This window comes from Carcharhinus amblyrhynchos, chromosome 34, assembly GCF_965287045.1.
Source record: "Carcharhinus amblyrhynchos chromosome 34, sCarAmb.v2.hapA, whole genome shotgun sequence".
Classification (NCBI taxonomy): domain Eukaryota; kingdom Metazoa; phylum Chordata; class Chondrichthyes; order Carcharhiniformes; family Carcharhinidae; genus Carcharhinus; species Carcharhinus amblyrhynchos.
In genome coordinates, this window is record NC_137357.1 from 10,509,134 (window position 1) to 10,522,723 (window position 13,590).

General features: G+C 48.7%; 1 protein-coding gene across 3 annotated transcripts in view; it reads left to right on the forward strand.

Moving 5' to 3' along the window:
* LOC145361334 (fibroblast growth factor receptor 1-like) overlaps positions 1–13,590 on the forward strand; it is a 196,801-nt gene that overhangs the window by 171,461 nt on the left and 11,750 nt on the right. For all 3 annotated transcript variants that reach the window (XM_080216995.1, XM_080216996.1, XM_080216994.1), the window contains exons 9-14: positions 313–509; positions 3,793–3,938; positions 7,171–7,292; positions 9,429–9,539; positions 10,452–10,642; positions 13,155–13,277. In XM_080216995.1, the coding sequence (XP_080073121.1) occupies positions 313–509; positions 3,793–3,938; positions 7,171–7,292; positions 9,429–9,539; positions 10,452–10,642; positions 13,155–13,277 (890 nt within the window). The remainder of the gene's footprint in view (positions 1–312; positions 510–3,792; positions 3,939–7,170; positions 7,293–9,428; positions 9,540–10,451; positions 10,643–13,154; positions 13,278–13,590) is intronic.

Here is a 13,590-nt window from a genome sequence, read left to right on the forward strand (position 1 = left end):
TCAGTGCAGACTCAATGGGCCAAATGGCCGCCTTCTACGCGATAAAGATTCCGTGATTAGTGACTAGAAATGTGCACAACCACAATGTCTTGCATGCATGAGAAATGAAGGCTGCAACATGTCAAGCACCGCAATTCCATTGGTGTGCCAGAAAGGGCAAGGAATTTCCCAGCTTGCACTTGGAGCATGCCAATCTGCATCCATCTTGTGACCTCTGACCTTCCGCGTTGAGTGTCGCACTGTTACCGATGTGAGGTGTGTCTCTTTGTTTTACCTGCCTCTTTAAATGAGTTCTTCTTTCAACCTGCCCAGTGATGGAGGAGAAACCTTCCACTCTGTCCTCGCCTGTGTACCTGGAGATCATCATCTACTGCACCGGAGCTTTCCTCACCTCCTGTATGGTGGTAGCAGCTGTCATCATTCGCATGAAGAGCACTGCCAAGAAACCAGACTTCAACAGCCAGCTGGCTGTCCACAAACTGGCCAAGAGCATTCCCCTACGCAGACAGGTAACAGAAAGTAAATAAAGAGTTCAAGAAAACTACACCCTACCCTCCAAAGAGACTGTGCGAGCTTGTCTTCACCCTCACTCAGACTGGCAATCCCAATCTCCAGTGAGCCCACATTGACTGCACCTTAGCAAATGGAAGAGACTCGGAGAGCCCAACACATCCCTGCATGCTCTGACATGGTGCCTTATTCAACTACCCCAAATTGGAGTTCAGTTGATCACCATCCTGCCAGGGCGGGCGCATTAAAAGGTATGGACTGTCCTAATGGATGTAAATGATAGAATCCCTACAGTGCAGGAGGAGGGCATTCGGCCCATCGTGTCTGCACTCACTCCCCAACAGGCCATCTCACTCAATCCCTACAACACATGTATTTTCCCTGCCAATCCCCCCAGCTTAGACATCTTTGGACACTAAGGGGCAATTTAGCATGGCCAGTCCTCCTAACCTGCACATCTTGGGACAATAAGGGGCAATTTAGCATGGCCCTAACCTACACATGTTTGGACAGTAAGGGACAATTGAGCATGAACAATACCCCTAATCTGCGCATCTTTGGCCTGTGGGAGGGAACTGGAGCACTCAGAGGAAACCCATGCAGACAATGACCCAAGGCCAGAATTGAACCTGGGACCCTGGCGCTGTGAGGCAGCAGTGCGAACCCACTGTGCTACTCTGCCACCTACAACTGGGAGCACAGTAAAAAGTCTGGATAGTGCTGTGCTCAGCCCAGCCACTGGTCTGCTGTGATTTAGCTGGTTTTGTTTACTATTGCAGTTCAGACACTGCCTTTCGTCTCAGCGCCGCGGACTGAGTGGGAGCAGGGAAGAGGGTAAAAGAAATAGACCGGGTTTCACTATTAAAACAATTCCCCCTGCAAATTCCACATCAACCTGGGAAGCTAGGAGAATGGCAGTGTGATTTGTCCCACTCAGAGAGTCAGTGCACACGATGGGCTGAATGGCCTCTTACACTGTTTTAAAAAAAGTGCTGTGATTCTATCCTCTGAAATCCTGTTGAGACCCGATTCAAGTCCTACCCAGTCACTTCTCGGTCTTCACTTTTCCCAGGAAAACGGTCTGTTTACTGTTCAGTGGTTCCCTTGGTTCTGATATCCTGCCTCGTAGCAGAAAGTAGAATTGTGCCCTTGAGGAGTCTCTCCAGAAGAAGACCGTAATCACGTTCCATTATTCATATCAGGCGTACTTCAAAATTCAAAGTGCTTTCTCTCCCATCCCCGCAATAACGCTTCCCTTCAATGAAAGAAAACCTTTCAGCAGAGTGCAAGGTTAGATCAGTCTGTCACTGCAATATATCATTTTGAATTAAATCTCCTTTACCTGCACTGCTGTCCAGTAAATTGGGCAGTGTTAATATTCCATTAACTGCTTTGCCCCAGTCAGCTCACCAGAAACAAGTGATACTGAGTGAGTAAGGTGAGGAGGAAATACACCAAGGAGAATTGATAAGCAAAGCCTTTTCCTCAGCTGTCTGTGATGTGGATAACTGGCCGTGTAAATGCTGTCAATCCCCCAGCTTCAGTTGGTTAAGCAGAGTGCTGAAAGGCAGAGACCCCTCCCCATTCACACCAGAAGCTGGAACCTTAGTGCTGAAAGGCAGTGACCCCTCCCCATTCACAAAGGTTCCAGCCTCTGGTCATCCATCCCAGACTGAGTCAGATTGCAGAGTCTGTCAGGTCATTTCTGATTCTTTATCTCAGACTCCACTTCCACACCTAATCCTCCTTACACTCACTCCTCCACGCTGAACCCACAGGTATGTGGGGTGGACAATTCTCAAAATTTCCAGCTTCCCCTGAGTGAAGGAGTTTCTCCCGATCTCAGTTCGAAATGGCCTCCTCCTGAGACCATGCCCCACCCCATTTTCAGACTCTTCATCCATCTACCCATTGCAAATGTATCTGTCCAGGACAGGATGGGCAGGAGTAACTGGCACAAAGTCCTCCTGGAGACTAAGTGACATCTTCAGACTGACAATATTCCCCCTCCCCCATCTCCCGTCCTCCAGAAGAGACATTGCAGTTAGAGAGGGTGAGAATAGTTAAGGGTCCTACACTACCCAGGAACACTCCAATGGCCAGGAGACCAATATTCTGCCTTCCAGAGGACACTGGGAGAAATCTGATCAGCCAGTAATTTAACATCCTGCCTTGTGAGGCAGCACTGCTAACCACTGTGCCACCCCTGGGGATTGGCCGTGCTAAATTGTCCCATGGGATGTTGGGTGGAGAGCGAATAAGATTGTGATAAAGTCCATTTCACACAATCAGCTAAAGTTCAAACCCATTGTCTAATGCACCCGAATGATGCAGAGTTTGAGTTTTGCTCAGCTGACCAGTCTGAGTTCTCAGGACTGGCTGTAGTTCTCATTGCCACCTGCTCAAAGTCTTCCAAATGAAGCAGAGACGGTGCGAAACCCGATCTCAAACTGTAGGGGAAACTCAGACTCAGCAACAGGAACGGGCTGGTGGGTGGAGATCGGGCAACCCCCTGGCACAATTCAAGTGCAGGGTCAAAGGAGAGAGACTTGAGAACTGACAGTGTGCTGCCAGTTACAGACAGTGAAATATTAACCTTGCAGATACTGAGCAGCAGGGTAAGTCACACATCTCCTCTCTCTTTCTGAAATTGAGTGCATGGTGGTCTGGAACTCACCACGTGTGCACATCCACATGCACACAGACACGCGCATGCCACAGACACACACCCATGCAGACATACACACACCGCAGACACAGACAGAGATACGCACATGCAGATACAGACATGCACAGATGCACACAGACACAGACACGCCACAGTACTTACTGACACATACATACAACCATGTCACGGGTACATGCAGACACACTGACACAGGTGGACACACACACACACACACACACACACACACACAATTGTACTCAACAACCACTTGTCAAGATCGGCATATCTCCATGTACCATGAGTACATCACACTCAAACCCGGCCTCCACTTGGAAAGCAATGATTTCATTCAAAACAGCCTCTGTTTTTGACATCTTGCAGCAAGAACTGGATAAAGCACCAAGAAATGAAGACATGATCATGAGAGCTGAGAAAGGAATGAATCTCTTGGCATTGATGGAAGAGATGGAAATGGTTGTGGAGGGTGGGGTTTGGGAATGAGTGAGTGTCAAAGGGACAGAAGCTCAGCACAGTGCAGTGTTGGGAGGATTTACTGTATGTGTGATTCCTCTTGCAGACCGTAATGTCCAGTGTCGTTGTCTGTCCCCACACAGGTATCCGTTGACTCCAGCTCCTCCATGCACTCGGGTGTCCTGCTGGTTCGGACAGCCCGACACTCATCCAACGGAACCCCCATGTTGGCAGGGGTGTCGGAGTACGAGCTTCCCGAAGACCCTCGCTGGGAGTTTTCCAGAGACAAGTGAGTGTACTGCGTGCTGGTCTCTCAGTGTTACTGATCTTGAGCTTTCCCAGAGCAGCCTGGGTCCGAGTGGCAATGTGGTTGTATGTTCCCTGAACTGGAGGGAGGCGGAATGGGCACTTTGCCAACCTTTCCATCAACGCTCAGCTATTAGTTCGTTCAGTCGGAACAAAAACAGGAAACACAGTGAAAAATAGAATGTACTCCAAACGTGACCAGACTTATTTATAGAGCCAGGGCTGCTGCCTGTTTATGAAGCTGTGAATCAGCTGTGGTTCCAGGCTTGGACACATGCCCTGGGGTGAACTGGGTATTTCACAAGGCTCCAAAGGCCACCACTCCACCCAGCTGTGAGCCCGAAAGGTCGGAGTGAAGTTCTTATATCTGGAAGCCTGCTTTGAAATGAACCTGAGGCTGCTTTGACTGACCCATAGCCCCGGAACTCTCAAGCTCACACTGATTGAGAATGCTTGGTGTGAATGGGGAGCGCAGCCCAAGAGAGCCAGGCCTGATCGCTAGCTCCACTGGGAGTTTGTATCTGGTGCAGTAAACTCTGGTCCAACCTGTGGAGTTGACTTAACACCAGGATCATTGCCACTCCTACCAAACTCTCCCCCAAAACTGAATCAGAGAGGATTTTTTTTTAATTATTCATTTGTGGGACGTGGACATCACTGGCTGGGCCAGAATTTTTGCCCATCCCTAACTGAGTCAACCATATTGCTGTGGCTCAGGCGTCACATGGAGACCAGACCAGGTAAGGACGGCAGATTTCCTTCCCTAAAGGACCTTAGTAAACCAGATGGGTTTTTCCGACAATGGTTTCATGGTCATCAGTTGATTCTTCATTCCAAATTTTTTATATTGAATTCAAATTCCACCATCTGCCGTGGCAGGATTCGAACCCAGGTCCCCAGAACGTTAGCTGAGTTTCTGGGTTCTGAGTTCAACGATGATGCCACAAGACCGTTGCCTCACAGGGCACACTCTAGACCAACGAGAGGGGCCATGTTAACCCTGCTGCCGGGATAGTTTGCAAGGTCACGTCTCCGACTGTGCACTGGTACATGAGACAGGAAGAGCAGAGCTCCAATCCCAGGGCATCGATTGGTATTTACAGAGGGCAGGTTGATGTTCCCTCATGTAGTGAGTGGGGCGTAGTGTTCAAAACTGGAGAAGCTCCACAATCCCCAGTTTGAGGAGCTTCCGATTCATGGTGCAATCGGCTGTTTTATAAATTCATTCTTCCTGGCGCCAGAACACGAAGGGTTAAAATTTGTCACTCTTGTCTGTTTGTGGGCAGTGCAGCAAAGATGGATAGACTGGAAGACACATGGCAGGATAGATTTGATGGGTGCAGTTGCTGTAGCGGTGGAACTCTAAAGGAAATTCAGAGGTTCAGTCAGTACGATTCAGGCATTCTGTGGAACTTGTCAAATAATATAATTGATTGGCAGCTCTGTGTTGTGAGGGTATCTCATGTAGGTGAGGGACAGGAATCGTCAGAACATCAGGGCAGGCTTACTTCAGCATTTATTAAGATCTTGGCTGTGGTCTCAACTCCATCTTGCCCCCTGCGCCGCCCCCCACCCATAACTCTTAACCACCTCATTGATGAACCATCTGTGTAACTCTGCCCTGAATAAATTGAATGACCCACCTTCCTGTGGAAGAACATTTGACAGGCTAACAACATTTTGAAAGAAAATAATTGTCCTCATCTCTATCTCAAACAGTTGACCTCTTAGTCTTCAATCGTTCTCCCTGGTTCTACTCTGTTCCCCAAGTGGTAACATCTGCCCAATTAAATCCTCTCAGGATCTTCTATTTATAGAGGTTCACCTCTCATTCTCCCAAACTCCCAGTGGATGTAGTCCTAACCTCCTCCAGAAGATCAGCCCCTCCTTGGTCCTGGGAATGAGTGGAGTGAGGTGTGAATGGTGCTGGTTAAAGCCACAGGACTGTGGCTTTGCAATGAGCTCTGAGGGCCAGATAACCACAGCAAGCTCGCAGAGAGTATGAGAGACCAGGCAATGGGCCTTGGGTGACACTTCAATAGATTGTTCCGAATTATCGTCATGGGACTCGCACTGAACCTCCGCGTGGCTTCTCCCAACATCCTATTATCGTGAATTAAGAATCTACTGATGAAACCATTGTTGTAAAAGCCCATCTGGTTCACTAATGCCCTTCAGGGAAGGAAATCTGCCGTCCTTACCCGGTCTGGCCTACATGTGACTCCAGAGCCACAGCAATGCAGTTGGCTCTCAACTGCCTTCCAACGAGGGATGGGCAATAAATGTGGGCCAGCAAGTGACACCCACATCCCAGGAATGAATAAAAAAGTAGATTGGGATCTTGGTGGTGTTGCTTGAGAAACAGTTCCAGCACACCCCCTCTGTCAAAGATGGAGGCTGGTGGGGCATTGATTGGGACACTTGCTCCCTGTCAAATTGTCAGGATCTGAGTCTGAGCCATTTACTTGTTTTATATTAAATCAGTGTAATGATTTGTAGCCTTACTACAGTCTTACTCTGTTTTTTAATCTATCTGTATGAAATGTACTGCATTTCTCAATGCCTGTGGGCCAGTTACAGATTTGTGGGCAGTTAACCACACACCTTCAGGGGGGTCTGCTGGGAATGTCAACAAGGAAAAAAATTGTGCATGAATATCCAGATGTTTTGCCGCCATTAACCTGGGCTGCTGCAGTCCAAGATTTCCAGAGAAAGGCTTACAAAGAGGGTTAGCTGCTGGGATGTATTTTTGCTGATGGGATCAGCCTCAGACTGATGAGATTTACATTGAGACAGCCAGTCTTAGTTTGATAAGATCTGTCTGGGCTTGCTGCGATTGATTGGGCAATGTGTTGGAGCTTAATGGAGGGGGGTGGACACAAACTCCTCCACCAAACACCTCTCGTGTTTCTTACTTTCCAACGTCTGCTTAGAGTTGGAAGCAGGAGAGAGAAGGGAAATCCGAACTGGAAGCGTTGTTGGCTGAAGACTATCAGAATGTTGACAGGAGGGGAACAAGAATGTCTCAAACTCATGTGCTTCTCAGAGTCTGACCTTTGATAAATCAGGCAATGGCCATGGAAATATTTGGGTGGCACGGTGAGGTACAGAACAAATGTGGCAGGGTGGACGGGACTCCTCATAAATTTAGGAATGAATCTGAAGTGGAATAAATGGAGTGAACCTTAATCCACATGTTCTCCCCTGACCTGCAGGCTGACACTGGGTAAACCACTTGGTGAGGGCTGCTTTGGACAAGTGGTGATGGGAGAGACCATTGGCATTGACAAGGATAAGCCCAACAAGCCGGTTACTGTGGCTGTGAAGATGTTAAAAGGTGAGTGCTTGTTTGTTTAGTGATGTATCCGATCTCCGCAATGGCATCAGTTGCTGCACTGCCTGAGCCAGTCTTAGGTGTTGGAATTGCTGGAGACTGAGAAATGTGAATTGAGGGAAATGGAAGATGCTCTGTGACTCCACACTCTTCGCTAAACTCCTCTCCCAAAGTGGGAGCTATTTCATGGCCTTGCCCATTGGCCCGGGTGTGGAAGAGTGAATGAAGACTGGCAGTGTTGGCAAAGCAGAATGGTTGGTGTAGCTGCCACCTTCCCAGCAGTAGTCACTGCTCAGTGATGGAGGACAAGCTCGCTGAATGATTCATAAGAACGTAAGAAATAGGAGCAGGAGTAGGCCATCCAGCCCTTCGAGCCTGCCCCGCCATTCAATAATGTCTCAGTTCCACATTCCCGCCCTCTTCCCATAACCCTTAATCCCCTCGCTTATCAAAAACCCATCAACCCGCGTCTTAAAAATATTTAGCGAGGCAGCCTCCACCACCTCAATGGGCAGAGAATTCCAGAGATTCACCACCCTTTGAGTGAAGAAGTTCCTCCTCAACTCCGTTCTAAACCCCCCCCCCCCCCTTTATCTTGAGGCTGTGCCCCCTAGTCCTACTGTCCTTTCTGAGCGGGAAGAGCCTCTCCACCTCTATCCTATCCATCCCATTCATCATCTTATACGTCTCAATGAGATCTCCCCTCATTCTTCTAAACTCCAACGAGTACAAGCCTAGTTTATTCAGCCTCTCCTCATAGCTCAACCCCCTCAACTCCGGCATCAGCCTAGTAAACCTCCTCTGCACTCCCTCCAAGGCCAAAATATCCTTGCGTAAGTACGGCACCCAAAAATTCAGGCCACCTCCCTGCCTTGGCTCAGCTCAGCTCCAAACCTTCCTCACTTTCCTCAGTTTGTCCAGTCTTTGCATGTTGGGAAGGAGCTGTGAATTGTCCATCATTAAAATTCAACCTGATTGCTAAGTTAGCAGGTGATAACCACATTGATGTTCCTGTTACCCACTTCTGAGCAGTTGCCAATCAGTCACAGCATGGCAATTGGCTGCGCCAATTCTCCAGGGCAGCATAGTGGCACAGTGGTTAACACTGCTGCCTCACAGTACCAGGGATCCGGGTTCAATTCCCGGCTTAGGTCGCTGTGTGGAGTTTGCATGTTCTCCCCGTGTCTGTGTGGGGTTTCCTCTGAGTGCTCCAGTTTCACCCCTCGTTCAGAAAGACATGCTGGTTAGGGGCTTTGGTCATGCTAAATTCTTCCTCAGTGCACCCAAACCTGCGCCAGGTGTGGCAACGAGGGGATTTTCACAGTAACTTCATTGCAGCGTTAACATAAGCCTACTTGTGATGAAAGAATAAACTTTACTTTCCACACCTGTGTAAAGGTGCAAAACGGAAGAGCCAAGTTGGAGTGTGCACATCAGAAATTGACAAAGCCCCACATCATAGGTTTGGATAAGTTCTCCCAGTCCTCCTGTTTGATCAGCAGCATCATATCAGCCAGTGAGTAACTTAGTCAAGCTTCCAATCTCGTCAACATTTTCACACTGCCCTGCTTTCTCCGCATGGGCTACAGGGAGTTCCATCATAGAAACTCTTCCCCGCAGCTCAGCTGGTGAAGCTTGAAGATGGCAAAGCGAGACCACTGCTCTGTGCCAACCTTCTTGATCTTATCAAGGGTGGTGGCAAGGGTTAGATGACTGAGGTCCAGGTGGGGACAGCTGCAAGGATTGCCAGTGTGCCTGGCTAGGTATGATGTCTGTGCCATTGTCCTCACCTTGTGAATAGTTTAATGACGCTCACTGTCTGTGGCCACTCAACAAGGACACTCATCCAGGCAAAGAGGAGGAGACACATTGGAAATAGCCTTTTGACCTGAACATGTCATGGCAGTGAAGAGGTTAAACATGTCTCAAGAGCAAATTCAAGTGATTCCTCCTTCCCCACACATCTGGGTACATAGACGATACTTGGTGTGTTTGGTTTCAGGATTACTCTGCGTTGTGCAGGCACCAGCCTTGGTCGGGGACTGCAGACCAATAGGAAGCTTCTCTCTCTCTCCCTTGCTTGTTGCTAAGGGAGATGACAGACAGAATGATCTCTTCCATTCCTCCCTTTCTTTACAGCTGACGCCACAGAGAAGGATCTATCCGACCTCATCTCTGAGATGGAGATGATGAAGATGATTGGGAAACACAAGAACATCATTAACTTGCTCGGGGCTTGTATTCAGGATGGTGAGTACTGCATTGAGGCTAGCAGTGCTGAAGGGGAATCCTTCCTTTTGTCCAGGCCTATCCCCCCAATCAGCCACTGGGCTGTTTGTGCCTGTTTGTGTCTTCAGTCCTCGTTCTTCCTGTTGCATTTTAACCCCCACTCACCCTCATTCAATAGTATTAATTTCTCAACAACATCCCTGATAATGTATTGCTCAAACCTAACTCAAGTTTGAAAGCTTTCATTGCATTTTGTGTTCCCCTCCCCACCCCCAATTCCATGCACACTGTTGGTGGTGTATATACATGGTCTGTGTGAAACAAAACACACCCAAGGTTAACCCTGATCCCTGCCTCCCAGAAAGATCACTCCTGCTCCATCGCCTGGCACAAGTCACTCTGTCCAACACTGGCACCAAGTGGCAGTAGCATCTGTCAGAGGGCACCACAGCAATTTGCCAGCCTCCTGTGACAGCGCCTTTGCAAGCCACAACCCTTGACCACATGCAGGAAGAAAGGTAGCAGCAACGCCCATGACCACCACTCCTGCGTGTCCCCCCTCAGACAGGGAATTAGATAAATGTACCTTCTACATTGCTGGGTCCAAATCTTGGACCTCACAGTGACTGTACCTATACCTGATGGACTGCATCAGCTCATGAATGTAGGTTTGCCAATGTAGGCCAGTCCATCACGCAAACTAACCTCCCATCCATTTACTCTATCTACACTTCCCGCTGCTTCGGAAAAGCAGGCAGCATTATCAAAGACCCCACAGGAAAAAGATACTTAAACAGTCTGAGTTGTCCTGAAGTTATGAATGGGCTGTAGAAATGCAAATCTGTTCTTCGTTCCCTCCTTACGTGACTCCTCCACAATGCCCCATTCAGCCAGCCTGCCTGAAGGTGATTAAGTTGGAATATTTTTCTGCAGGTCCTCTCTACGTCATTGTTGAGTTTGCCTCCAAGGGTAACCTGAGGGAGTATCTTCGCGCACGCCGGCCTCCAGGGATGGAGTACTGTTACAACCCTGCCCACATAGCGGTGGAACAGCTGTCCTTCAAAGACCTGGTATCGTGTGGTTACCAGGTAGCCAGAGGAATGGAGTATCTGGCATCCAAAAAGGTAGGAAGACAGACCAGGGGGGGGAGCTCGTTTAAACATTACTTCTCAGCCAGGGGCCAGTGTGGGCTGGGGAAGACGGGCTGCTTCTCAGAGGGATGGGAGTGGCAGTCTGTCAGGGAGGGGAAGAGCGTGTTCCCCAGGGTCTGGCTGCTTGAGAAATTCTTCAGCTGCAGATCAGTGCCACTGGTGCCACCACATTGCGGGAACAGTTGCTCTGCCATTGACGGCAACGGATTTTGGGATGAATTAGATGAGGAAAGGGCCCTTCCGCCACCTCCAATAAAGTGGGAGGAGACGTCAGCAATGACCAGGCATTGCTGTGGTGTCGGGGTGGTATTACAGACCACACAACCCTTTTACCCAGAGAGATTGGGTGAGGGCATGAGACAGTCTGTGCCTGACCCATTAACCCTGCCCATTGCCCAAACTAGCAATCTGAACCTTGTCCTCTTGTCTCCTGGCTCCCAGGCAATCACACTGAGAATGTCTTCCTCTTCAAGATACATGTGTTGAAGAGATGTAAATGACTCGCTCTGACGTTGCCCCATTGTGAGCTGTTGTTGTCACCAAACTCATGGTTCTTAGCTTTATCAGGATTGTTTGCTGTCCACTGACCTCTGACCCATCCATCTGAACCTCCTCCACCACTCCCCTCCCCAACACACCTTCATTTGCCAGCTGGCTCATCAATGAGGGAGCAGGGACAAGCAGTGATGGAGGGATGAGGGCAATCTGGTACCACCACCACCACCAACCCCTCCCCACACCTGCCCCCTGCCTCCACCGCCGCCGCCCCCCACCCCCCCCCCCCCCCCCCACCTCCCCCCAACCCCCCCAGGACCTCTGCTTCTGCCAGCCAAACAGAAACATCAAGGGTGACCAGAATGGAGTTTTGAAGAAGGAAAGGTGATCTCTTTGAAGTAGAAGATTGGGAGAGGGTTTGACAGAAGGAGAGTTTGTTTTACCTGGCTTGGAGAGTCTAGAATGGGGGGCTGGTAGGGGCAGAGTCTCAGGTTATGGGGTGAACCATTTCAGACTGAGAAGAAAAGAAATTTCTGGAGTCTTTGAAATTCTTCATCCCAGAGGATTGTGCATTCTCAGTCACTGAGTCGATTCAAGGATGAGAGATGAAAGGATCTTCGATTTTTTTTTTATTGTCACATGTATTAACATACAGTGAAAAGTATTGTTTCTTGCACGCTATACAGTCAAAGCATACCGTTCGTAGAGAAGGAAAGGAGAGAGTGCACAAAGTAGTGTTACAGTCATCGCTAGGGTGTAGAGAAAGATCAACTTAGTGCAAGGTCGGTCCATTCAAAAGACAGCAGCAGGGAAGAAGCTGTTCTTGAATCGGTTGGTCCATGACTTCAGACTTTTGTATCTTTTTCCCGATGGAAGAAGGTGGAAGAGAGAATGTCTGGCTTGTGTGGGGTCCTTAATTATGCTGGCTGCTTTGCCAAGGCAGCGGGAAGTGTAGACAGAGTGAATGGGAGGCTGGTTTGCGTGATGGATTGGGCTACATTCACATAGTTTCTTGCAGTCTTGGTCAGAGCAGGAGCCATACCAAACTGTGATACAACCATAAAGAATGCTTTCTATGGTGCATCTGTAAAAGTTGGTGAGAGTCGTAGCTGACACGCCAAATTTCCTTAGTCTTCTGAGAAAGTCGACGCATTGATGGGCTTTCTTTGTTTCAGTGTCAGCATGGGGGAAATCAGGACAGGTTTTGGTGACCTGGACACCTAAAACCCGAAGCTTTTGGTCATTTCTATTGCGTTCCCATTGATGTAGATAGGGACATGTTCTCCACGATGCTCTGAGCTCTAAGTTTTTTGGTGCTAGAGGAATGAAGCAATATAGGGATTGAGGGAAAAGCAAATGGAGATAGAGAATGAGCTCTGATCTTACTGACTGGTGAAGCAGGCTTCAGGAACCAGGTCCACCTACTCCTGCTCCTACACGCTCTTTCGTCACAATCTTAGTTTCAAGGAGAAGACCTCTCATCGTTTGAAACAACTGAGATTATCAGTCAGTTTGACTTGATTTCTCCTTGGAAGATGTCTATCAAATGTTTACTGCAACCTTTCTATGGCAAGCATACCCTTCGTTAGATTCAGAGATCAAAGCTCTACAGTGTGGGGCTTCACCAATTCCAGCAAGAAAGGTATCCTTATTCCCACTGTATTGTGTTGAGTGAGGTAGTGGCCAACCTTGTACCTCTCAGGTTCAGGCCACCTACAGTGCAGCTTTGTTTCAGATGTATGGTAATGACCCCACCGTCCCCGACATGGAGAGGCTCCTGATCTTTCTTTTCCTTCAGCCTGACGATTTGGGGCTTGCAGGCACGTGAAGTGCTCCCTCGCTAGTGGATAAGGATCATTTGTGTAGATTTGAAGACAGTTTTGCTGGCTCTGTCTAGATGGGCTCAGTCGGTGAAATGTGGCTGATTTGTGGGTTTGCTAAGTCTTCAGGCGTTAATGGTCCTCTGCTCTCTCTCTTTCTCTCTCCACAGTGCATTCACCGCGATTTAGCCGCACGGAATGTTCTGGTGACAGAGGATAACGTGATGAAGATTGCTGACTTTGGACTGGCGCGCGATATCCACCACATTGATTATTACAAAAAGACAACAAATGTGAGTGTGACGGATTGGGAGTGATGTACAGACCAATCTTAAACCGCAGTTATTCAGGCTATCTTCATGACAGTCCTGACCTCCATCCTGTTCATGCTGGCCTGGGTGCGCCGACGTTGTTGGATCTCTTCATCAAGGGAGCGATGGCCAGAATTATAGAGTCATTGAGGTTTACAGCTTGGAACCAGGCCCTTCGGCCCCTCCATGCCACCCTCTTGTTTTTTTACCACTCAGCAAGTCCCAGTTGCCCGCGTTTGGCCCATATCCCTTGATACCAATCTTATCCATGTAACTTAAAATGATTTTTAAAAGA